Consider the following 24993-nt stretch of genomic DNA (forward strand, 5'->3'; position numbering starts at 1 on the left):
TGCGGAGGGAGACAATGGGTAGACATCGAGAATTCGACTAGAAGTGAGTTTTATCAATGAGAATAGATTGTTGGATAGGTAGAGTGTACAGAACGAGGTAAATAAGGGTTGGGTAGGATTGATTATTCGCTTTTTCCCCAAATGTTAGTTGTGAGATAGGATCTGGTATCGACAAGATTAAAGATCTCTGGGGAGTAGTATTCATGAGATCCAGTAACACTTCGACAACAACGGTTCAAAATTACCGTCAATCTCAAAGTTATAGTTTTTACCACCCAAGAAAATAAAACCTCTCTATCTTGGTGAATATCTTGGCAGACTATCTCAACAGACCAGACCAAGACTTTCGGCTCAGATTTACTCTTCCTCATGGCCTCCCATTCCAACGGTCAAACTTTGATACCAGATCAATAGTCAAAACATAGGAGATTTATATAGACTAGAGCGAAGAATTTCTAGCGGAATGACCGCAAATATACTATATTTGTGCAATATTCCCCTATCTTATTCTCCGATACCGGCTTCTCCTCTTCACTCTTCACAACACCTATATAAACCCTACCAACTCCAACCCCAATCCATAAGCACTCACGAATGATACCATAGCCGCAGCTATGTGCGATGAGGAAACTTCCACGCTGAAACTTGCTTTCCTTTGGATATCCTTCTTTGCGGATAGAAGTCCGTATGTTTATTGAGATGAAAAAATCGGTATGAGAAGAATGATATAAATATGTGGAAGAAATGACAACGAAAAAATTTATGAAATTCGTAAAGGGAACGACGCCATGTATGGATGATGATAGTGACAGCGATAGAAGTACGTACCTAATAATGACACTAAGATTCCCGAGGAAAGATATATATCCCAAACCACCCAACGCAATGCGGAGAATTGAACTAACTTCGAAGTACGATAGATTTGATGTTCGCTTGAGCGAGCTAGAATTTTTACTCCTGAGCTAGTTCTATGAACGAGTTCAAAAATTGTATACCGAGTTGAATGTCAAGTGGCAGAGATTAATATAAGAATGTATTGGGGAGAAATCCAAGGGGAGGAGATATAGGGAGTGGGGTATTATTCACTTTCCCCTCTTTCAAATTTTCCCGTTCGCGTATCTCTCTCGGCTACTCCTGAGAAACCAACCCTTTGTCATTCGATCCCTATAATCTATATAAAGGCCTCCGTAGAATTTAAAAATTGATGTGCTGAATAGAGGAATAGAGTATTCCAATTACAATTAGGAAGTAGATCTCACGGAGTGTTGACAAACATGCGTAGATTCGATCCGAACTAAGCCTACAGAGAAAATACCATACGATAGTGATTGAATGAAACTACTGTGGTGAGATGATATATAGATGAAATGATAACAAAACAAGGAGAGAAACATGAAACAAGATAGCGATTCTTGAACATGAGGCTTCACGACAACAACAACAACGACAACAGCAATAATACTAACTAACGATTTTCATAAGGTTACCTACCACATCGCCATCTTTCTTTCCTCCCCGAAAACAACATATCGAGAATAATCCCGGCGCACCCAATTTATCACCAACACCAAGAGCAAAGCAAACTTCCTAGCCCCTTATCCTAACATTATCAGCGTCTGCAATATCCATATCCCGAGTTATAAACCCAGAGTAAATTAGCTTTTAATACAAACTCAGGAGAAAAGAAGGAGGATAGGAGATAAAGAGAAACAGTGCATCAAGAAATCTCCGTACTCTCTCGCTACTCCTCTCTCTCCATCACATTGCATCCCGTCTACTCCACTATACCACATGCCAAACTCTCATTTTTTCGTCTCCGATCCCTATTTTTTCAGCCTCCTTATATATAAAGTCCCAGGACATCCTCTAAAAATTCCATGATACACATTACCGGAATTCTTCACAAGTTCTTTCAGGAGAGCTTACTCCACCCTCCAAAGTCTTTGGAAGTTTTGACATGCAGAATTGCGGGTTGGGGATGTTTTTGGAAGTGAGTGAAAGAAGGAATAAACACGAGAATGAAATTGATCGAGTGAGGAAAATCAGATGATAAGGAACAAGCAACGAAAAATTCAGAAAATAGAATATGACAACGATGATAGAAATAAGTATTAACAATACCCTCTCTAGATGCTTTTTGAATTTAATGTTATCAAATATCTCAATTCCACATCATGACTTCATCTTATAAAACTCAGGCGCATATTCCACCAGCCACCCCTTCTCAATCTTACTCAAATCCCTAATATAAACTTTTCCACCCACCTCCACCACCTCACTAAAAACAACCCATTCACACTTCCGATTAAACATCAAACTACTCGGATGAGCATGAAGTATCGTTCCTCCCCCCACATTCCTAAACGTTCCATCTGGCTGCATTTTTGCGGCATGTGCAAAATATCCCGTCGTGAGACATCTACGTATTTGTTCGCTTTTATCTGGACCTCCTACTGAGAGCATGTTCGGGTTTGATGATGATGAAAGAGTTTCATCTACTGAAATGCCGAAACGTTCGAGGTAGCGTTTAAGTTGGGCGCGAATACTGATTGCCTTTGAGAGGGCTTTGAAATTGAGATAATTGTCGTGGGCGAATCTGGGTTGTTTCTTGCCTTTAGTGATGAATGATTGGTAGATATTGAGTAGCGTAATGTGATCACCTTCCTCGACGGCGAATTTCCGTTTGGCAGTTTCCATGGCTTTCTTCTCATCGTAGTCATTGTAGAAGATGTTACCTCCTACGGATGTCATAGCAGCTATTGTGAGGATTTCGGAAAGACAGTTGAAAGAACTGGCTGATAGAAGAGTCTTTGCCATCATTGGTTCAACTGCTAATTCGGCCATACGTGTGCCAAGAGGTTTGGTAAGTTTGGCATATGTATCTAGCGCTCCAAGGGAATAGAGAAGTTCGAGGGCACGAATGATAAGTTCGGCTGGTGGGGAAGTAAGGAATGGGAATCGGACTATATTGTCGATGCCAAGAGCTTTGAGTTGGAGTATTATGGGTGCAAGATTTGACCGTTGGATTTCTGGAACAGTTGCTTCTTCAAGGGCCTGAAAGTTTGATTCTGTGTAGAGGCGGAAGCATTTTCCAGGTTTAGTACGACCTGCTCGACCTGACCTTTGTGTTGCGGATGCTTTGGATATTGGAGTTGCTGTTAAAGTTTCGATGCCGGTTATTGGATTATAAGCTCGAAGTTTTACAAAACCACAATCTACGACGTAGATGATACCATCAATTGTAACGGACGCTTCTGCAATATTGGTGGAAAATATAACCTTTCTAGTATTTTCTTGAGCTGGTTCAAAAACAAACATTTGTTGTTCGGTAGAGAGTCCCGCATAAAGAGGAAGTGGCATAATAGCTTGTGATCTTGGATGTAAACTTAATGCACGTTCCGATATTGCTTGTATAGCTTTATCTATCTCTTCTCTTCCTGTCAAGAAAACCAAGATATCTCCATCTGGTTCCTTGGTGTGTATATCAAATACTGTATCAATAGCTTTTTCCAGATAATCTTCTGCTGGATTTTCTAGGTAAAGAATATCAACAGGAAACATTCTACCTTCCAAACTAATAATTTGTCCAGTTTTCCCGTCATTTTTTGGGTCACTTGCTGAAGCGCTACCTTGAGCAATCAAATCATCAAGAGTAATAGCATCATCAACCTTAGGTTTCATTTCCGCATCATCATTCGAGAAGAAATTCAAAAAATCTTCAGCTTGAAGAGTAGCACTACTAATAATGATTCTCAAATCATTCGAACGCTTCTTCAGAATCTTTCTGAGAACACCCAAGAGGATATCAGTACTCAAAGATCTCTCGTGAGCTTCATCAACCATAATGACTGAATAACGCGATAGTAAAGGATCAACTAAAGCTTCTCTTAAAAGCAGTCCATCGGTCAAGAATTTAATCTTGGTGGCTGCTGATGTAACATCTTCAAATCGAATTGAATAGCCAACTTCTCTACCTACTTCACATCCTACTTCTTCCGCAACTCGAATTGCTACTGTTGTTGCTGCTACTCGACGAGGCTGTAAATGTGAATTAGTTTTGGGTTATCAAAGGGCTGAAGAATATCTTACTTGAGTAACAGCAATTTGTTTTCCATCTTCACACCATCCTGCCTGTTCAAGAAATTGAGGTATCTGAGTAGTTTTTCCTGAACCAGTATGTCCAACTACAATAGTAACAGGATAAGTCTCGATAAGATACAAGAGACTTTCGCGATGTTGAGCTATTGGTAGTAAAGAGGAAGGTTTGTGAAGAGCGGGAATGAATGTAGAAGATAAATCAAAGTCGGCCATATTGATTTCATATGCCTATACTGTTTCTTATTAACATCATACCTAGATGAACAATTTCGTGCCCGCTAGAAGTGATACAAGGGTGAGGAGGATCTGGGGGGATGGCTGGATGGAGGATGGGTGAGAGAATACGCGTATAATTTTGTAGTCACGAGTTTTTTTTGAAAGCCAAGGCGGTGAGATCTCTGTTCATGCCTTATCTAGAATTAAGGCATGAATCATGGAGAATGGGAATGGAATGGCCCCTTCCCTTCTCCCCCCCAGTCCGGTCATCAAACACAGCTAAGAAACGGGCTCGGCATGAGACGATACCAGGACGCTGTGGAACATTCCAATTCCATTCCATTCCCAATTCTACTCAATCTTACTGACGGCTTGGAGTATTTCTATCGAATCTGTCGATTCCTGAGGTTATATTATGCTATCCATGGATGCTATTGATCGCGCCGGCAATGATTGACATCGCGAGCCCCTATTGAAGGATTCCCTCAGCTTGTACACCTACCTAGGGAGGCATATCTTATATTTCAATCTGTTCTTTCCTCTCCAGTCGAGTCGAGTCTCAGTTTGAATACTTTCAAATACCTCAAGCATCCATCCGATCATTTACATCTGCTGCGCATTCAACTGAGTTTCCTAAATACGCACACCAACATGTTTAATTCGATCAATATATTTCAGGATCAATCTCATCATTCTCTCTAAATGAATCGATTGAATTGTTAGGATCATTTAATCTCGCTATCTTTATTATCAAACCAAACCATGGAACGGAACTTTGGAATTGGAAGCCACTTCTGCCACTGCGGCACCGATTAAACCCATGTTCCATAAGCCCATGCCTATCATTTATGTTTCTGGTCCACTATTGGTCTTCTGTACCGTTGTGGATCTCATGTGCAGTGTGTGTGGGTGCGGTTTTTGAATCGGTCTGGCTCGTGCTTGTGCTTTGTGCATCGGTATCGATGTTAGCTGATGGAGAAAAGTTGGAAAAGTGTCTGGAGTTTGTAAATCTTAATTTTAAGAGAGGGAGGGACAGAAAGAATGGAAGAATCTATTGGATCTGCGAATCATGATAGGAGGTGGCCATTATCAAGGATATCGCAGTTCTATCATGGTCAGAAACTGTAATACTGTACAGTCCTATGAGATTCGCCATTCGCAAACCTTTTTGGTGGTGGACTGGATGTGGATATGGATGTGAATGTGGTTGTAGATGTGGATGCCAGTATCAATCATTTATTATTGGTATCAAAGTACGAAGTACGAAATACGAAGGAGGGGAATTTGTCAATATCCGAAGAGACAATACATAACGGTAAAGTACCACGAATACAGCACGAGGTTCATTTACCACAACTTTTGGGGCACTGCAGTTATTTATACATCCCTTGAAGATCCATGAAGAGGCTGTTGTTGAAGGATGAATTGAGCAAGTCATCATGCAATGTCAGCTTCCTCAATATTCAAAGGAAAACCATTCTCATTCTCAAGGTCCAGATTTCAAACCCATTCAGAACTGATAGGAGTCTTCGGTAACATTTTGAGAATCCTCAGGATCTATATATTACGAGAATGGCTTCCATTAACAAGAATGACAGATGATTGCGCCTCTTTTCTTGACGGGGTACTTGATCTTTCTCGTTTTTTGAACACAATTCAATCATCTGGAATTGAGGTTCCAAACTGGATATACTCCGTGGAGAAGGAGGCGTGTCAGAAGATGTTGTTTTGTATAGCTGAATATACGTACGAAAAATGATTGTATCAAACATTCAGCAATGATTGAAGATATATCACAAGTATGTATGAATGATGTTGTATTCATACCATACCTAAGTACCTAAAGTATCATTCCAGGTACAGATTGCACAGGATGTAGGTATGTACAGCCAATCGCAATACACCTAGTAAGTGGGACAACATCGATATTTTCGATACAGAGTACAGAGTAGAGGCAGGGAGGACGGGGAAGAAGAGAAGCGACAGTGACATTCTAATAAATCCACCTTTCAATACCACCACCTCTTTCACTTCTTTCTGACTTCTTACCTCTTACCTTTAATGTCCCCAACTTCATCGAATAGTATTTTCACTCACTTGTCCACTCACTCATTGAAATTAGTGCTCGCGTACCCTGTCCACATCTCAATGTTTAACTTTTTTAGATTCAACGTGGACTTTCTAAAAGGGTTTCAAGAGAGTTGAGACATCTGATCGAAATCGGGAATATTTCACAATTCTATTGATAGAAATAATTGTAATCTTTTTCGGGTAACGATGGTCTAGATAGGTAGTCTACGGAGTTAAGAGAGAATAGGAGTAAGAGTCGTGTATCTTTGGTGTATTGTCGTGTTGTGATGGTGAAGATGTCAACTTGTGTGCCGGTATACGAGGTATTCAGAGATACAATATGGAATGAAATAATGAGGGATTAAATCGAGGTATCTACTCACCGGTACAATACTTATTCATTCATATTCATTCATGGGGGCAAGCCCCCAGACCCCCATAGCTCGCTGCGCTCGAAGTTTTGATAATATACATAGGTATACTTCGTATTGTGTAGATACTAATGAACTGGTCGAGTGTCTGTGTATTGCCTTCTTATACTCTGATATCTCAATATCTCAATATCCCAATATCCGAAATCCCAATACCGCCCACGATCTGTATTAATTCTTGTCCTTCTCTCATATCGCCCATATCTTCATTATCTTCATTATCCCTCCACAAATCTAGGATTTATCCCCATAATTGAAATTGTGAATCCTCCACAACCAATTATCTATCAAGTTCGTCCAATCTTCATCTGATCATGCTCAGAAGTAGGCTAGTCCGTCCTCGGTTAGATCGTTGTTAAATTAATATATAATATCCATATTTATCCATGTATATCCATGTTTTAGTGGTTTCGTACCCCTGATTAAGCTACTTTGGGATTAGTCAATCATGACCCCTGGCTCATCTCTTTAATTCTGGCCCATCTTCTAAAATCCATCCAATCTTCTATCTCTGTTCTCGCTGTTCGCTCTCTTGTCATTCTCCTCCTCCTCCTCCTCCTCCTCCTCCATCTCTCAACCACCTTCCTTCCTTTACCTTTCTCTCCCCTTCACCTCGAAAAAACCCTTTGACTTTTTCCTCATCCTTCTCAGACATCACCATCTTCTTGGAGGTTAATTCTCCTGCTTGCTTGCAAGCGTCACATTCCTTTTATTATAACTGCCTCCAAGAACACATTCATTCGTTGTTTACACCACCCCAATCATTCCGACCACAGTCACTCTCTCGAGGAAAAGTAAAATCATCAATCAATCCAAAATTATCTTCTCAACCTCAATAGTTCTTCATTATTTACTTTTTGACTTTACGTCAACCGTTTCGACTGTTTCAAATTGACTGTCCTATACCGAAAAAAGAATTAAAGATAATTCACCAATCGATCTTCCCAGTCTGATATTCGCATTAATTTCCCATTTCACTCGCACAGCCTGCCATTTACAAAGTACCATATTCGAATCGCACCTGCCTTTGAGCGAAAAAGATACCCAAGACGACTACGATAATAACAAACTCGTTTTATAATTTCTTAATCGATCGCACGTTTTAAATATTTCCTACAAGATCAGTCAAATTCGGTAGCAGGATTACCTATGCCAATATGGCGGACCATCAAAGATTAGCAAATATTGTTAGGTTGGCACGTCGAGTACCATTAGCAGAGGCGGCTGCAGAAGATATTGGTAATATTGCATCGATATTGAAAATGTCATTACCAGATCCAGTTCTTATGGTGAGAAGTGCTACAACTTCTGCTGCCGCATCTTCAAGCACATGTGCTGCGGATGATACTTCTGCTGCTTGTGAAAAGCCAGTCGGCCCTTCTGCCTACACTTTGCCCGTTATTCTAGGTATCGTGTGAGTTTAATTAATCTAACATTTTGGTGGCTTTGTTCCGAGCTCTAATCATTGGTCGTGATAGTATTCCTGTCGGCGGCGCCATCATCTTATTCACAATTCTGCAACGAAGATATATGAAGAAGGCTAGGGAAGAGGATATAAATGATCCAACCAAGAACATGGACTTTGGTATGGGTAGAATATCGAGAACCGCTGGTGGAGATTCAGGAATCTCAAATTTCGATGACGAGAAAGGAGGTGCTGTAAGAACACGACAAATGTCCTTGGATCTGGGAGGTAAAAGTCCATACTTACTACCACCGGAACTACAAAATTCTAGGGAAAGCCTTCATTCGCTCTCAAGAACAATCCATTCGAACGAGGATCCTTATCGTCCAGTACATGAAGCTGTTGGGGGTGGCTCTATACGTTCCAAACAGGGCCGCAATGGATCTTCAATTATGACTGAATCAAGTGCTGCTCCTTCCAAGGCGTACGATGTTGGCTCGCCAGATGGACAAGGTCTCCTTTCAAATGCGGCTGCAATGTCAAGAACAACTCCACCTTCAACCGGCTTTGCTCCACCACCAAGATCAAACTCAATCCCACCTGCTAACATGCCAGCGGAACCAAAGCAAGCTGCTTCCCCACCACAAGATGCTGCCAGAAAAGGTCTACCAGGTAATCTACGCCCCCAAAATGGTTTCTCTTCTACTATGCCCGTTCCAATGCCCTATCCGGACCGGGAATCCTATGCTGGAAACCAATATAATGCGATCAGAGATAGTAACAATTACCTAGGCTCCTTAATCATTTCTGATCCCTCCGCTGCTGCTTCAACTGGTCCCGCTGAACCAAAGCCAAATACAACTCGTAAAGCACCCCCTCCAGCAATCAACACGTTACCAATGAATGCAAAGCCTACTCCACAGCAGCAACAAAAGCCCCGAAACTCTGAGATTAGTGATTACGGTGATGGAATCGAGATTACACCACCATCCCCTGCTCGCGAAATCGCAAAAAACAAGGCAAATCGTTACTCCATGGATGTCCCACCTGAAGAATTTGCTCAAGCTGGTTTGGGTGCTCCCGGATTTGACCCTAAAAGACTTTCCATGGGCTTTCGACCATTGCCTCCCGATGCTCCAGCTGATGCTTCAGAGGATCCTGAAACTCGTGCCAACAGAATTAGATCTTTCTACAAGGAATATTTTGATGACTCAAAGCCAGCACCACAAGGTCAATACATTGAGGATTATGATGCGCACTACCCTGGTCCAGGAGATTCTACTTACTTCGACCCAGCTACCAACAGCTTCGTTTTGCCATATGCTGAACCTATCTCGCGTCGTGCTATGACACCACCTCCACGTGCACCAAGATTCCAAGGAGCACCACCACGTTCTATGCATGGTTCAATGGGTGGTTCCTCAATGCGTGCACCTCCTAGAATGCCATTCAACGAAGGACCAAGAGCATCTTCATCTGCTTCTCAACGCGGTCCTGCGCCATCTCCAAGAAAGAATTTGCCACCCCCTGAACCCCTTACTTCGTTACCTACTCCATCCAAACTCAGAGACGATTCACTTGCTTTACTCAACACACTCGACTTTGCACCGGAATTGAATGTCCGTGATCGTGTCGCCGGTCGATCTGAAAGTCCTTTCGGTGAAAGACGACCATATTCACCTGCACTTCCAGCATTTGCACCAATCGTTGGAGCATATGATGAACTTGCTGCAATGCCAAGCCCGTAAGTTTTTCCCTTGGTTAATTATCTCATTTAAGAATAGAATCATTCAACTAACAAATTATACAGCCACATGTTGAGAAAATCTGGTACCTTCACATCCCTTGATTTCGCTCCTCCAAGAAGATTCAAGGATCCAGATACTATGAGTGATGCTGGTAGTATCCGAAGTAACAAGAGTGGAATTTCATCCGTTCAAGCAAATGCGATTAAAAACGGTGCTTATCGTGTCAGTAAAATTCCTCAAGATATCGTCTTTACCAGGGATGATATGGCTGCGACTCTGAAACCAGAATGGGGTATGCGTCAAGGTATGTGAGGTGTAAGAGATGCAAAATTTTAGGGATGTTTACTTTGTTCTTTCTGGATTGATGCATTTGAGCGCGCATTTTTGAGGTTTTCATACCTGTTTAGCCCTATCAATTGTCAATATTGGGTGTCGATTTCATACTTTATTAACATGACGATGATTTACCATACGTGATTGTCAAACGATGGACATGGTTATTTGTTTTGTCGAAAGAAGTGCTGAATTGATCTTGAATTGGTCTCTTCGAATGTGGATTCTTGACAGCTGGAGAATAATGTCTTTTATTGTAATTAGATGGGGAAATTGGGATTGGAGCCGAAGGAGTTCTGTTTTGTGTTTTTACCATTCGAGAAACACATCTTAGGGATTTTTTTTGTGGCGATTTCAAGGTTCCGCGTTTTGCATATAGATATTACACCACATTGAGAAATTCGAATGGGGGTGAATATATGTGATGAGAAGTGTGGGAGTGAGGGGAGATTGATTGACTTGGAAAAAGTGAGATGAGGTTGTATCTGGTTGTCGAGAGAGGGTCAGAGGAGGATGGTGGAATTTGAGAGAAATAGGATATGGATGGGAAAGGAAATGGGGATCATGGTCGTCAGTCAATCAGTCTTTCTTGTATAAACTCAAAAAATAAAATCATAAAAATTGAAAATTCAAATCAGATACATTTTACCTTTACATTTACAATCAATTTGTGGTCTACTCGGACTAGTTTTACGTGCAATCATGCTTCGAGGGAATAGAGTGAGGCTTGTGTCTAATGTGAAGCATGAGATGATGATTCGATAGGTTGATATATGGGCAGGTGTAGATTGGGGGTTAGAGGAAGAGGTGTAAGGAAGAGGTGGGATGAGGGGTGGGGGTGTATGGGAAGAATGAGTGATGAAGAGAAGGATGGGAATGGAATTGGAAATGGAAATGGAGATACAGAGATGGGAGTGTATGTATGTAAACTAGGGATTGAGAATTTTGCTAGGGATATGGATTGGAGATTGGAGTTGAGGATGGGGTGGAGGTAGTGGGGGAGGTGGAGGTTGGGATTGGGATTGAGATGGGATTGGGATTGGAAGTGTATGAGGAATGGGTAATGAGTGACGAGTGAACCATGAGCGTGAGGGTTTATTCTTATGGTGTGGATATATTGTGCTCAGTTGTGCTGTACTGTGCTGTACTGGGTGTAATGTTAGTTTGTTCAGATTGAACTATGGACTGCGGACTATGGATTATGGACTATGGATGATGGGTTAGTAGGTAGTTGGTGGAGGGTCAATAGGTGAGTGGCTGGATGGATAGATTTGAGTGGGTGATTTTATGGGGGGATGTTCGATGGGATTTTTGGCGGGGTTGTGTATTAGATGATTGGAGATGGAGATGGATGAAGATGAAGGGGTTTCGGGGAGAAAGGTAGGGCGTAGATGCGCGGATGGGTGGGTAGATGGATAGGTAGATGGATGGAGGCATAGAAAAGAAGAAGCTTTTAGTATGGTATGGTATGATATGAGAAATAAGAGGTGAGAGCTGTGGAGGCAGATTAAAGTATGGTGTTATTTATGTATGTGGATTTGGATATTGGTTTTAGTACTGGTGTTGATACTGTTGTGGCTGGATGGTTAGTTGGGTTAGATGAGATGCTTGGGAATGCCCAGGTGAGGGCGAATGGATAGATCTGATGAAGTGATTTAGGGGAAAGATTGTTTGGTGGTGTTTTTATGGGAGTGCATACTGGTGATGAGGAGGTTAGAAATGTGAAGGACTTTGCAGAGAGAGGGGTTTTGAGGGAAAAAGGTGAGGGATGGAGTGGTATAGAAGTATTATAGGATTATATTGTGGTGGTCAGGAGTGCAGTGGCTAGACTGTAGAGTATATGAGGAGGAAATTGAATATAGATGTGATTCATGCAGTGCGTACTAGTTAGTACTAGTAAGTTTCTCTGTGGCCACTTTCTTTTTTTGCGAATCTTTGAGGAAATCGACGAAAATGTCTCATTTGTTGCTTTCAGCATCTGTCTTTCATTCCTTAGTAAATACGGAAGTCTCGCTAGTGGGATGAATACTTATAGGCTAGGTAGATGTATCATCGCATTTCAAAATGAAATTTGGAGAGTAATGATTGAATTCTGGCCTTTCATCTGTATTAAATAAAGTGGTCGACCTGATTATCCGAAAACCATTGAAAGGGTAGGCGGTATGGTTGGTTGAGGTTTGTGTTGTGAGGTATCGCATTGTGTAAGAATATGGAGGGTATAGCAGCTTGGCCTTTGATTGCTGGTAGCCCGTTAAGTGAGGATGCAAAGTCTTGTCTGAATGATTTAACCTTCGGGACTTGGGAGTGATGGCGATAGTTCTTGTGGCTTAACATGGCAAAAGTTTTTTCAGCCCGGACGAAATCCTAACCAGCATTTTTCAGGAGTAATCGGGGAAGAAACAAGGTCAGACTTGAGACTGTGAGCATAGTATATCGAGCCCATGGCATACTTCCGATAGTTTTGGAACCTTTAACTTCCTTTCTGGTGTTTTAAAGGTCTTCATGACTTCCAAGGCAAAAAGATGATTTGAGGCTCTCAAACTTCAGAGAAACTAGCATGTTGCTCATACTTTTCCTGGGTGAAACGAGATGAAAGGTTTCTCTGGCTCCTTTCTTTGATTTCTAGATCTTTGGTGACGCATGGAGACTGTAACGCCAATAGTCAATACCTACAAACATGAATAGAGAAGCCAACTTTGCGGGAATATAATACCAGGAGCGTCGATTTTCAAACTACCTTTCGCGGCATAGCAACAAGAGAACAAAATATGAGAATAAATACTAATCAGTGGGAAGAATAATTGTAGCTGAGATTGAGGGTATGTATCTTGCCAGTGGAATAACTTATTTGGAGAGATCGTTTATCGCAAGCTCTTGAAGAACTCTTCCGATGGAAGTGGATGAGAAAATACTGGTGAATTTATGTCTTCGCCAACGATGTCCACTGAAGATGATTGCTGGGATACACGGATTCTCGATCCTTCCTTGTAAGATTTCTACTTAGCGGCTGTGTGATACTTACGAAACTTGTATAGAAGATAATAGGGTTATCATTATGAATCTTCTTTCTCTTTCCTTTCGAGCTTTAGGATGAGAACAGTATAAGAAATATAGAAAAGAATGTGAGAGAATAAGGAATCAAGCAAAAGTCCCAAGGGAGTATAGACTGAGAACCACTGAAAGCACGGAAAACAAATCATCAAGTCAAGCTAAAAAGTACAAATGGAAACTTATAGGAAGGTGATGATGGGGTGGTGAAAATGCGAATATCTTGTTCGTTGACGAAGTCGTTGCCTCGTTCGCGACCGAAAACAGTGGGGAAGCACCAAACTCGGCGAGCCACATGCATAAGAAAAGTTGTGATTGGCTTTTCTATGCTTAACCATGAACTTCAACGTGGTTTGCAGACTCTACCACAGTAGTCAACATACAATTGGCTAGCTGCAACTTCGCCTCAATGCAACGTCAAGATAACCGCCCAGCTGACTGACACCTCAATTCTTGACACCGATGCTCCCAAAAGTACTCAAGAACACTTTTCTGTTCAATATTTATCTCCCCAGAAGTTCTCCTCTAATCAATCTCAATGCGCTTATTAGAATGCAATAGCGAAGAGCAGTTCGTTCTGGTCAGAAATTTTGATGACAGTCATGTTCCAGACTACGCTATCCTATCGCATACGTGGGGGGCAGAGACAGACGAGCTCACCTTCCAAGACCTCCTGAACGGTACCGGACAGGGAAAATCAGGTTACAGAAAACTTCAATTCTGTGGGGAACAAGCTAAACGCGATGGTTTGCGATACTTCTGGGTGGATACTTGCTGCATCGACAAAACGAGCAGTGCCGAACTCCAAAAGGCTATCAACTTTATGTTTCGGTGGTATAAAAATGCTGAAAAATGCTATGTATATTTATCAGATGTTTCAGTCAAAAATTACGAGCAGTCTAATGTCTTCTCGTGGCTGCCATCTTTTCGGGAAAGTCGATGGTTTACCCGCGGATGGACACTACAAGAGCTCATTGCTCCGCCGTCAGTTCAATTCTTTTGCTCGAATGGAACACTACTCGGCGACAGGAAATCATTACAACAAGAAATTTATGAAGTCACAGGAGTTGATATTTCGGTTCTCCAAGGAAAGAATTTGTCTGAATTCAGCATTGAACAGCGATTGTCATGGGCAGAAAATCGCCAGACGAAGTATGAAGAAGACAGAGCTTATTCATTGTTGGGAATCTTTGATGTTTATATGCCACATCTCTATGGCGAAGGATCAGAAAATTCGTTTAGGAGGCTTCAAGAAGAGATTGAAAAACGCGCAAAGAAACGCACTCTTGATGACTCTTCAGTCCTTTCTGCTGCTGGTTCCAACTCCACAAAAAGATCGAAAATCTCACATGATCAATCTTCCATTCACCTTTCTCGCCCTCAAACTGTGGAAGGCCCCGAAAGAATTTTCGAGGATAACATGCATGAGATTGATACAATCACGAGACAATCTATTATAGATCAACTATACTTTCCCAAAATCGATGAGCGCCTAACGAGTTTGGCTGCTGCCCAAGGAACAACATGCCGTTGGTTTCTTACCAAGTCGGAATACCTTTCATGGAACGATGTTTCAAAACGGCAAGATCATGAAGGATTTCTTTGGATCAAAGGAAACCCCGGTACCGGGAAGTCAACTTTGATGAAATTACTCTTCGAGGAGGCTAAGCTTAAGGCAAAAGGCGATTCCTTAAAAATCACGTTATCGTTCTTTTTTCTGGCACGGGGTACGATTGAAGAGAGAACAACTACTGGCTTATATCGCTCTCTTTTGCACCAGCTTTTCGAAAAGATGATAGAGCTTAGAGATAGCTTGGAGTGGATGACAGCCGATGGCGCGAGAGGCATTGAAAGAAATGGTTGGAGTGAAGCAGCATTAAAGCAGACGTTGAAGCATGCTGTAGCAAAAATTGGAAGCAGATCACTGATGATATTTGTTGATGCGTTGGATGAATGCGATCAGAAGCAAGCAAGCGGAATGGTATCGTTTTTTGAGGAATTGTGTGAGCTTGCAGAAGTTTCGCAAGTTAGCTTGCAAATATGCTTTTCTAGTCGACACTACCCCACTATAGTCATCCAGAAGGGTATGGAAATTACTCTAGAAGATGAACTTGGGCATATAGAAGATATTCAGCACTATATCAAGTCGAAATTAAGGCTAGGCAAATCCAAACAAGCCGAAGCACTTCGGTCCGAAATCCTACAAAAGTCTTCCGGCATTTTTCTCTGGGTCGTCTTAGTTCTTGACATCCTCAATTCTGAGTATACATCTGGCTCTATTTCTACTAAGAAAATCAGTGAGCGCCTCAACGAAATTCCACCAGGACTAAACGATTTGTTTGAAATGATCCTTGAGCGGGATGGAGAGAACCTCGAAGAACTACAAATTTGTCTGAAATTAATTTTATTTGCAAATCGTCCCTTGAAACCACAAGAACTCTATTTTGCAACTCAAATCGGTCTTGAAGATTGCACGGGCTTTTGGGACCAGGAAGATGTCAATATTGACCAAATGAAATTATTTGTGAGGAGCTCCTCCAAAGGGTTGGCTGAGGTGACGAAAAACAAAGCTTCAGATGTACAGTTTATCCACGAGTCTGTTAGGGACTTTTTGTTGGGTAGATACGAGACTCAACTGTCTGGAATTCCCGGAAACTTTGTCGGCCATGGGCATGACAAGTTGAAGAATTGTTGCTTGGCTCAACTAAACACTGTCATCAACCCAAAGGTTATAAAACACTTCAACTTTAGCGAACCAAACTTCTGGGAATGTCGCAACATGAAATATCCGTTTGTGAATACAGCACATCCTGAATCGGGCATCCCACCCGCGCAACGTTCCAAGGAAGCGCAGTCGAAGTTTCAAGAGGAAATAAAATTGAGATTTCCATTTCTCGATTACTCAGTGTCCAACATCCTGTGTCACGCCAATCTTGCTCAACAAAATTACATAGAGCAGGCAGACTTTCTAGAAAACTTTCCCACTCGTCTATGGGTATTCGTGAACAACTGTTTCGAGAATCACGAAATTCGACGATATACGGACTCCGTAACCATTCTCTACCTCCTGGCAGAAAGAAATTTAGCCAACCTCATTCGAACACGTCCCAGAAAGGAGTCTTGCTTTGATGTAACAGAGCAACGGTATGGACCATCAATTCTTGCTGCTCTGGCTACTGGGAGCGATGAAGCTGCTCAGACGCTCCTTAAAATCGAAGCTGAAATATATCCCTCAAACTCTCTACTGCATGACTTGTGCAAAACATATCACCCAAAAAATAACAAAAATGTCAAGCTTGGACGCAGCTTCACTTACACACACAAAAAAGATCTTGTTTTTCAGCTTTCACAGTACGATCAGGAGATACCACTCGTTTTTAAACTAAATTTGGACGAGAGTTGGTTTGATCCGAATCTGACCGGTCGTGGCAAGACCTTGCTGATAGAGGCTGTTGAAAGAAATCTTTGCATTGTCGCCACATATTTGTTAGAGATGGGTATCGATGCAAATTGCATAAAGGAAGTTGGTAAGGCATCACTTCTGGAGGAAGCTGTGAGAAGGGGACATGCGAATATGGTCAAAGTGCTATTAGAGAAAGGCGCTGAGACTGAGCACGGAAGAATCGAAAATATAACGCCTCTGATGATTACCGTCATTCATGGAGACGTTAATTTGGCGAAGCTGTTATTGGAGTATGGCGCTGATATTGATTGTCGGAACTCGAGCCATGAAACACCCTTGGTAATAGCCATGTACAAAGGACATTTAGATATGATCAAATTGCTATTGGAGCATGGCGCTGATATTAATTGTCGGGACTCGACCAATCAAACACCTTTGATGATGGCTGCTTTCCAAGGAAACTTAGAAACAGTCAAATTACTGTTGGAGAAAGGCGCTGAGATTGATTACGGAGGGTCCGAGAATAACACACCTCTGATGATTGCTGTTGATTATAAACTTGTCATCATTGCCAAGTTATTATTGGAAGAAGGCGCTGAGGTTAACATTAAAACAGGAGTCAATAACACACCCTTGATGCAAGCTAGTCGGGCTGGATGCCTGGACATGGTCAAGTTGTTATTGAAGAAAGGCGCTAAGGTTGATTATCGAGGCCAGAATAATCGAACGCCTCTAATGATCGCTGCCCTTCATGGACACAAGGATGTAGTTGAATTGTTATTAGAAAATGACGCGGAAGTCAATTGTGTTGATTTTAGTGACGAAACGCCCTTGGTGAATGCTGCTGCTGGTGGAAATATGAGTATACTGAGCTTGTTATTAGGTAAAGGTGCCAAGTTTGATTGTAAAGAAAAGGGGTTTGCGTCAGCGCTGTTCTCAAATTCGCGATACGGAGGCGAAGAAATGGTTGAGTTTCTTTTACAGAATGGCATGGATCCGAATCTAAGACATAGCATGCCAGGGTATCAAGGCTGGACGCCGCTATTTCACGCTGCTAGCAATGGTCACAAGACAATAGTTGAATTATTACTGAAAAATGGTGCTGAGATCGACGCGAAATGCGACAGTGGTTTGACACCATTGTATGAAGCTGGTTCTCAGGGACACATGACTGTTGTGAAGTTATTGTTAGAGAAAGGTGGCAAAGTAGATTTACTGACAAAATTTGGCTATAGCCTGCTCTCAAGAGCTGCTTATGGGGGGCACGAAGCTGTGGCTGTAATTCTTTTGAAGCAAAGCGCTTATACTGAGACGGAGAACAAAGACAACAATGGGTTATTGCTAAAGGCTGTTGAAAATGCTATTCAAGGTGGAAAGCTAGCTATGCTGAAACTATTGTTGGAAAAGCTTCCCAACATTAATCAAAAGGATGAAAAAGGCCAGACGCCGTTGTTCTGGGCTATTAGATATAGGCATGAAGATATGGTCAGGTTATTAATTGAAGAGGGTGCCAGCATAGAATCGAAAGACAGCCATGGTTACACACCATTGATGTATTACCTTCTTCATGCACAGCCTTCTATGCCCATTGTCAAGATATTCCTAGACTACGGTGCTGACATCAACGCTGAACATTATAAAGGCCCAACACCACTTTCCATAATTAAGAAGAATCATGCTTTGGCTGGTCTGTTGGAAACAGAGATGACTGGCATCGAGATTGACCGCTGAGCCCTACCTGCAAAGGTGTAAGGCTTTTTTCAGGCGATTGGAGATGTGCATAGGGGCTAATGAAGAGTTGTAAAGGGTCAAGACTAGAGGAAACAAATTTGCGATGTCCTTCCTTTCTATTCAGTCCGAAATGGCAGAAATGATACTATGCATGCTCCAAAAAAAATCTACAAACCAAAACGAGAGTATCCATGAATCATACTATTATGACACAGACAACCTTAGACATATCAAAATCGGGGATTTTGAGAGGGGATGGTGGAAGTGTTGAGTGTGGAGTTTTTGTGTGTGATCTGAACCATTTGGAACTTTGTACATCTGAAGATCAATTCTTATTCGATACTGGGTATGGGATAAGAGCTTCTGTGCACAATCTGACTACTGGCTGAATGAGACTTTCAAATATCCTCTCATTCGCAAATGCTACATCTGCACAAGGGTACTTTTCGTAGCAGCCACGAATCAAATATGCGTAATATCAATGATCTTCACGGGGGTTGATGAGGATGGCCCAAACATTCAGGGCTCCTCTCTTATCAGACACGAATGATTGTGATCTACTACACCCTTTGATCTTTACGACCACCGTGATATAGACGAGTAAGAACCTCCTTTCTAAGTTTGTTCCGGGGACAAAGGATGGTACTACCACCTCCCGTTAACAAATACGCAACCCCGTACACTCAGTTTGCGATCCCCGGTTCAGCCCGTGAGCGCTCATTCAAATCAGACAACCCTCTTTCTACAAGGCCACTTAACACACTTCAACGACCAGTAAAACAATCAGCAAAACATTATCTCAGGAACATTGAACCACAAATCGAAACAAAAAGACACACACAACGACGCAAAAGATAATGCAACTGCCGTGAATCGAACACGAACCTCCACCTTGGAAGGGTGGAATCCTAACCATTGGACCACAGAAGCTTGATGAGCAGATAAACTGCTTTCCTGTTTGATGAACGACAATATTTATTTTGAGTATATAAATATGCAGCAAGAAAATTTTCCGTTTGTGGAGTTGGGTGGGGTGGGGTGGAGTAGAGATAATTTTCGTGTGAATGCCCTGGGACCCCTGGCTTGGAAGAAGCGAGACGATAGTGGATATTAGATAGGGTCTTGCCGTGGCTTTGAGAGTGGAATACTAGAGACGATACTACTTGTTGTCTGTTGATCAGGGTTTCTCGGGGGTATGGGGAATTTGGTATAAGGGAGTATAGGGGTTAGAATAGCTAGATTTCGGTGTTACTGTTGTCGGATTTGAGAATCAATGTGTGTGATTTTGTTGTCGTTTTGCACACTTATTGCTGTGAATATTCGGTAGAGTACACTCATGCTCGAGCGAAACGGGGAGAAATTTATCGGGAAAACTGTAGATTAGATGGCAAGAAGTTTCATTAGCGCTTAAAATGGACTACTTTAACTCGTGCGGACATTTAATGCCCATATACAACAGGAAATCACACTTCGGTCTTTCGAGACGAAAAGAATTCAGGTAGCGTTTCCTCTGCTGGTAGCATTTCAATTAAGAGTACTTCACTAGAAGTGATAGGATTCTTATTTTGCCAATCTCTAAGGGCACTTTCCCTGTGCTTAAACAATGAAAGTCGGAGACGACATAGAACAGGACTTCATCATCCGTGTAGCAGACGTCAAACACGCAGATACTTTCTACATGCTTCATCTCTACGTCTATGAGTATCTTTGCCCAGTGAGATAACCAATCCCACTGCCACTCAGAGCACTCATCTTCATCCATGACCACCCCAAAAATACCCAACGGAGCAGAAGACATTCCGAACACTATCGAAATGAAAAATAGGATTCAGAGACCAGTATCCAGCACTTGCATACTGTAAGATTTCCTACGCCCGAGGCTCCCCATACAAGCTCTCTGGCAAGATTTACTATCGAAGTTCTTAAGATTTGATGCTCGAGAATTAGCTGATTTGTGTAGTCATCGTGCCGACAACAGACTCTGCGCCTTTAAGCTGGAGTGAATGAATGTTAAGGTACTTTTTTTCTTTTTTCTTTGCTGAGGAACTTCAATGGAGACAGTATTGCAGGATGAAAGAGGCTGTAAGAAAGAGGCTGTGATAATAAACCAGAGTTTTGGCGCAAACAATATCCAGTTTTCCATGCTTGAAGTCAGTACCCCCTCCCCAAATATCGATCTTCGCGCGCATATCACTGACTGTTACTATATAAAAAAGCAATGATCCAGGATTCGTCACCATGGTTTCAAGAGATGGTTTGTTATTGTCGATCATGTTACTAATCCGCACCACTGTCGGATCGTTGCCGAAAATATTTGTGGTCAACAGGGAAGTGAGGGGTATTGATATTGTTGTAGTCGCTGGATCATCATCTTGTTCTATTAATAGATTCCGTTTCTACATCTATAACGCGCGTAGATAATAACTTACAGACACAAGCCCAGGCAATATTCTTCTTACATGATTCAGATAACTTTGTAACAGGAATAAAAGGGAGATATCCAAAGGTATCATATAGCATACAAATACGCTGCCATAAGAAGTACGCACTTATTAGATGGAGATACAAACCGTTAAGACTCTCAAAGCTTGATCTTGCAAACTAAGAAACTCCAAAATTGCGACTATATAAGGACCTCCTCCATCTTTCAACTTTATGAACATCTCCCTAAATCCCCTTGAAGAGCTTGCCGGTTCATGGGGGATCGACAAAGATAATCCCGATCACTATTTATTACCGTTCCGATCAAGAACCTATCAAATCGGAGGGTGTCCTCGATTTGAGGCATTGTTTTATTGTTATTATTGGGGAATAGGGCTGATCATTGCTGTCATAATATATGTAAAGAGTATTATTCAGAGAATTCAACGACAACAATAGATGGTCCGGGTTTCAGCGACAAGTGAGAAGGGGTTGATTGATGGATGAGCAAATAAATTTTCCAGATCAAACTCAGATATTCAGAGATATGGGCTATAACTCAGTAGTTATTCCTGGATATGCCTAATTAAAGTGCTTGATACATGTTAGTCTGGAATTTGCATTGCGTAATGACTTGACTGCGAAAAGTAGAGGTAGAAGGAAAGAGTAAACCAGATGCGATCACCAGACTGTCAAGCCAATGATGACTGTCTCACTCATTCTCCCCAGAAAGGTAGATGACGCGTGTGACCAGATCTCTTTGCAGCAAATGTATTTGTATCATGGAGGACTAGAGACCGATTACTTAGAAGCTTGAGGTATTTGACAGAAGTAAAATGTGTGAAATGTTGCTTTTTCCACACGTTGCATAATGATACCAGGTGACTAACACTCTGACCTCCACTGCGTAAACCTAAATAAAATTGAAGAAATAGAAAGCCGACAAGCCTGGCTTGTTTAGTCGTTGCCATAAGGATTTTACATTGCCTAACAAAAGAAACTACTCGGCTTAAGACTTATCCTTTGGGTAGTAAGCTCGAACGCCGTGTGGTACTTACATCTTGCAAATTGACTGTCTGCGATTTGGTCTCTCCGCTCAAAGGTTTCGAATCTGTCTTTCAGGCGATCAAACAATTGATCGTGTGATTTGATCTTGGATATTTTATGACTAATAAGAATAGCATTGATCATTAACCACGAAGAATGCTTTCTTGCCATTGTTGAGAACCAGAATAATACCAGCCTTTGCAAGCATTGCGAGTGAGTCGAAAATGTCTGTTCCCTTGCTCTTCCTTTCCCAAGAGTCTCACAAACGTAACTTGTTGTAATTCTAATTCGAGATAAGCACTAAGATGGAAGTAAACCTTGAGGTCTAATCCTCCTGGTTACAACTTCTCGAAGGAAAAATTGACATGCAGACTACAAAAAAAAGCTCCTTCGAAATGAATGCCCGAATTATGGCCAAAAGTCTAACCTCTGTTCCTTATCTTGGTCCTTGACAAAACCTTAAGCAAAACTGATTGCTTGGGCTCGGAACGGTGAGTCAAATTTGACCGCATTGCAATCATCATAAAGAAAATATGTGATGGGGGCCTGTAAGGGCCTGTGAGGGCCTGCTCATTGATAATGAAATATTTTTTTCTTATCGTCGATGACCCAGCAACTTTCCTGGATATACGATTTACCCCTGGAAGCGAAAGAGCAATACGGTATCAATCTCGGCCCCTACCGAATGGACATCGCAGCGTTGCTGCCATCATGCCATGTGGCCATGCCAGAGAAAATTAGGTGGATTCTTGCACACCTAAGCTAGCGGTGTGAATGCGATCGGTTGTGAAGGGGTAGCGAAAATTTGCATTGTAGGAATTTTATTATCGGAGAATAAAAAGAACCCGGTAGTGACCAATGTTCTAGAATATGCAATCTCACCACATGAATATTTCTTTCAGGAGCACGTTCTCACAATGGAGAGTGGCTTGCTTCGGCCTTCACTTCTCTCGTCGGAAATTCCGAGTTTATTGTCAGCCATGTAGTGTGATTGGGCAATGGTGGATCACACATGCTACGGAAATGAAGTCTGATAGTGGAGTGCCAGCAATAGTGGTATTGTGGATGATAAAGTTCGCACGGCCAAAAGCGTGGGGGTTCAAGCGGTGAATTTGTTTTGGCATTTTGAATGCGATGATGGTGAAGTACAGCACTTTGCATGCCATCACATCTGAATTGACGATATTTCCATGTGTTGGGGTGTTGACGTGTTTAGTTTGTGTGGGAGTTCTTTCAGAAATCGATCGCCCAAACGCTGAGTGGACAGATAATGATCGGTACTCATGGTGTCATCGAAAGCCGATGAATAGAATCCAGCAGGGCAATGAACTTTTCCTCATCAGAATTGATAGCTTTGCGTGCATCGAACTATGTCAATAGAATGAAAAGTCTATTTTGAAACTGGCGAGATGAGTTCTATTTCGTATACCCCTATACCCATGTTGGACAGTCCGTCTCCGGAATCAATGGTGGTCGATGCTCATTACAGAGTAGACATTTTCACGGCATTCCGACGAGGAACTGAAACTGCCGTTATAACAACAACATGTAGGTTCCAAACGTGCTCAAGATGGATTCTACTTTTGGCAAATTTAAGTTATCAATCAAGCATTCGTCAGTTTGTCTTTAAGTGACAAATTGATCGCCTTGATCGTCTTGATTGACCTGTCCCATGATTATGATGATCAGGATTAATTAGCAACGTAGTTATATATGGTAGTTATTATGGCTGTGTAGTACGAAGTATACGCATGCAAGGCATGTTCGTATGGTCTGTGAGTACATTGAGATGAGCTGACGAACAAATCGCTGGATGTGCGGGTATTTGTAATGGTTGCTAAGAATACAAACGGGAAAATCAACGCAAGGGCCCGTATGATACCTAAGAGTTGAACGAGAAAGTATGAAGTAGGGAAAAGGAAGGAAAGAGGGAAAGATAGAAAGAAAGATGGCGTGTGGAAAATAGGGTATGGGAGTGAATGATGAGCACAATACGTAACGTTGTTCCAGAAAAGGCCGGTATGCATGAGTGATGAATGGTGAGTGGTGATGTCTCGAAGCGCTGAAATCCTTAAATTTTGTTGAAATCTAAATCTAATTCTGTATAGAGCGATAACGATATGATCAAATTGATGATACCTACCTAGGTAGGTACAATTCACATCGTGTGGGAAATGTAAGCCACATCTGTCATCTGGCAGCGGGCACGAAGATGGGTCCATCGATACTAGATATGTAGTCTCTTTGGGTCTTTTGGGTCTCTTGGGTCTATCGTCTCGTCCATCTCGTCCGTCTCGTCCGTCTCGTTTCGTCTCGTTTCGTCTCGTCTATTATAGTATTCATGTTATATCTTGTAGTGTGATGTGTCCTGCGTGTCAGCTTGGAGCTTGAAGCTTGTTCAGAGAGAACCACCGAACTTTTCACCGATTAATGGGGCATTGAAGATGTTCGAAAGGGGTCCAGATTATCGAAGCGCCGTCAAGAGGAGTTAGGGAACACACATAAAAAGTTCCAGAGGCGATTAGACTTTCGAAAGTGGACATCTAGGAGAATTCTATTCTAACATCTATCAATGAAGGGAGGGAAAAAGTGATGGGAAAGGTTCCGAGCTTTTTTTTCTCCCTACCTTTCCTCTTTCTCCTCTTACCTCTTTCTTGTGCAATATGTGCCAATGTCAAAAGTTCAAAAGGCTCGGATTTACCAAATTCGTTCTTCCGGTCGTGAATCCTTGTATTACCCAGATAGGTAATATTTGTATTGGTTACCCCTTGCCCTTGTTCTACGCCACGCCAGCCCTGATCGTAGTAAGTTTTTTCGCTCCCGCTGCGGCTGCATGATTGATAGGGCAAAGCGGAACGGGGTATCTCTGTGTGATATTAGGCCTTCTAGAAAGATTGTGAATTGTTGAGAATTGAGATTCACCATCTTCGGATTTGTAAAATGGTGAATTGCCATTTGCAGTGCACATAGGCTTCGGAGATAGGTCAAAACTGCTGGTTGAAATATGGATATCCTTCTCATTCTCGTTTCAGACATCAAATC

General features: G+C 41.9%; 3 protein-coding genes across 3 annotated transcripts; 2 read left to right on the forward strand and 1 right to left on the reverse strand.

Annotated features, from left to right (window-relative positions):
• Positions 1 to 2172: 2172 nt before the first annotated feature.
• Positions 2173 to 4311, reverse strand: EAE98_011811 (uncharacterized protein; the record flags this gene model as incomplete). The annotated part of the gene is made up of 2 exons (XM_038959434.1): positions 2173 to 4038; positions 4090 to 4311. The coding sequence occupies 2 exons, from the start codon at positions 4309 to 4311 to the stop codon at positions 2173 to 2175; spliced, it is 2088 nt and encodes a 695-aa protein (XP_038804199.1).
• Positions 4312 to 7972: 3661 nt separating this feature from the next.
• On the forward strand, positions 7973 to 10280 carry EAE98_011812 (uncharacterized protein; the record flags this gene model as incomplete). Its single annotated transcript, XM_038959435.1, has 3 exons — positions 7973 to 8229; positions 8294 to 9964; positions 10031 to 10280. The coding sequence occupies 3 exons, from the start codon at positions 7973 to 7975 to the stop codon at positions 10278 to 10280; spliced, it is 2178 nt and encodes a 725-aa protein (XP_038804200.1).
• A 3607-nt stretch (positions 10281 to 13887) lies between these two features.
• EAE98_011813 (uncharacterized protein) lies at positions 13888 to 18483 on the forward strand (the record flags this gene model as incomplete). The annotated part of the gene is made up of 1 exon (XM_038959436.1): positions 13888 to 18483. One exon carries the CDS (start codon positions 13888 to 13890, stop codon positions 18481 to 18483), a length of 4596 nt encoding a protein of 1531 aa, XP_038804201.1.
• Between the last annotated feature and the right edge of the window lie 6510 nt (positions 18484 to 24993).

This window comes from Botrytis deweyae (genome assembly GCF_014898535.1).
Source record: "Botrytis deweyae strain B1 chromosome Unknown BDEW_053, whole genome shotgun sequence".
In the NCBI taxonomy this organism is placed as follows: Eukaryota; Fungi; Ascomycota; class Leotiomycetes; order Helotiales; family Sclerotiniaceae; genus Botrytis; species Botrytis deweyae.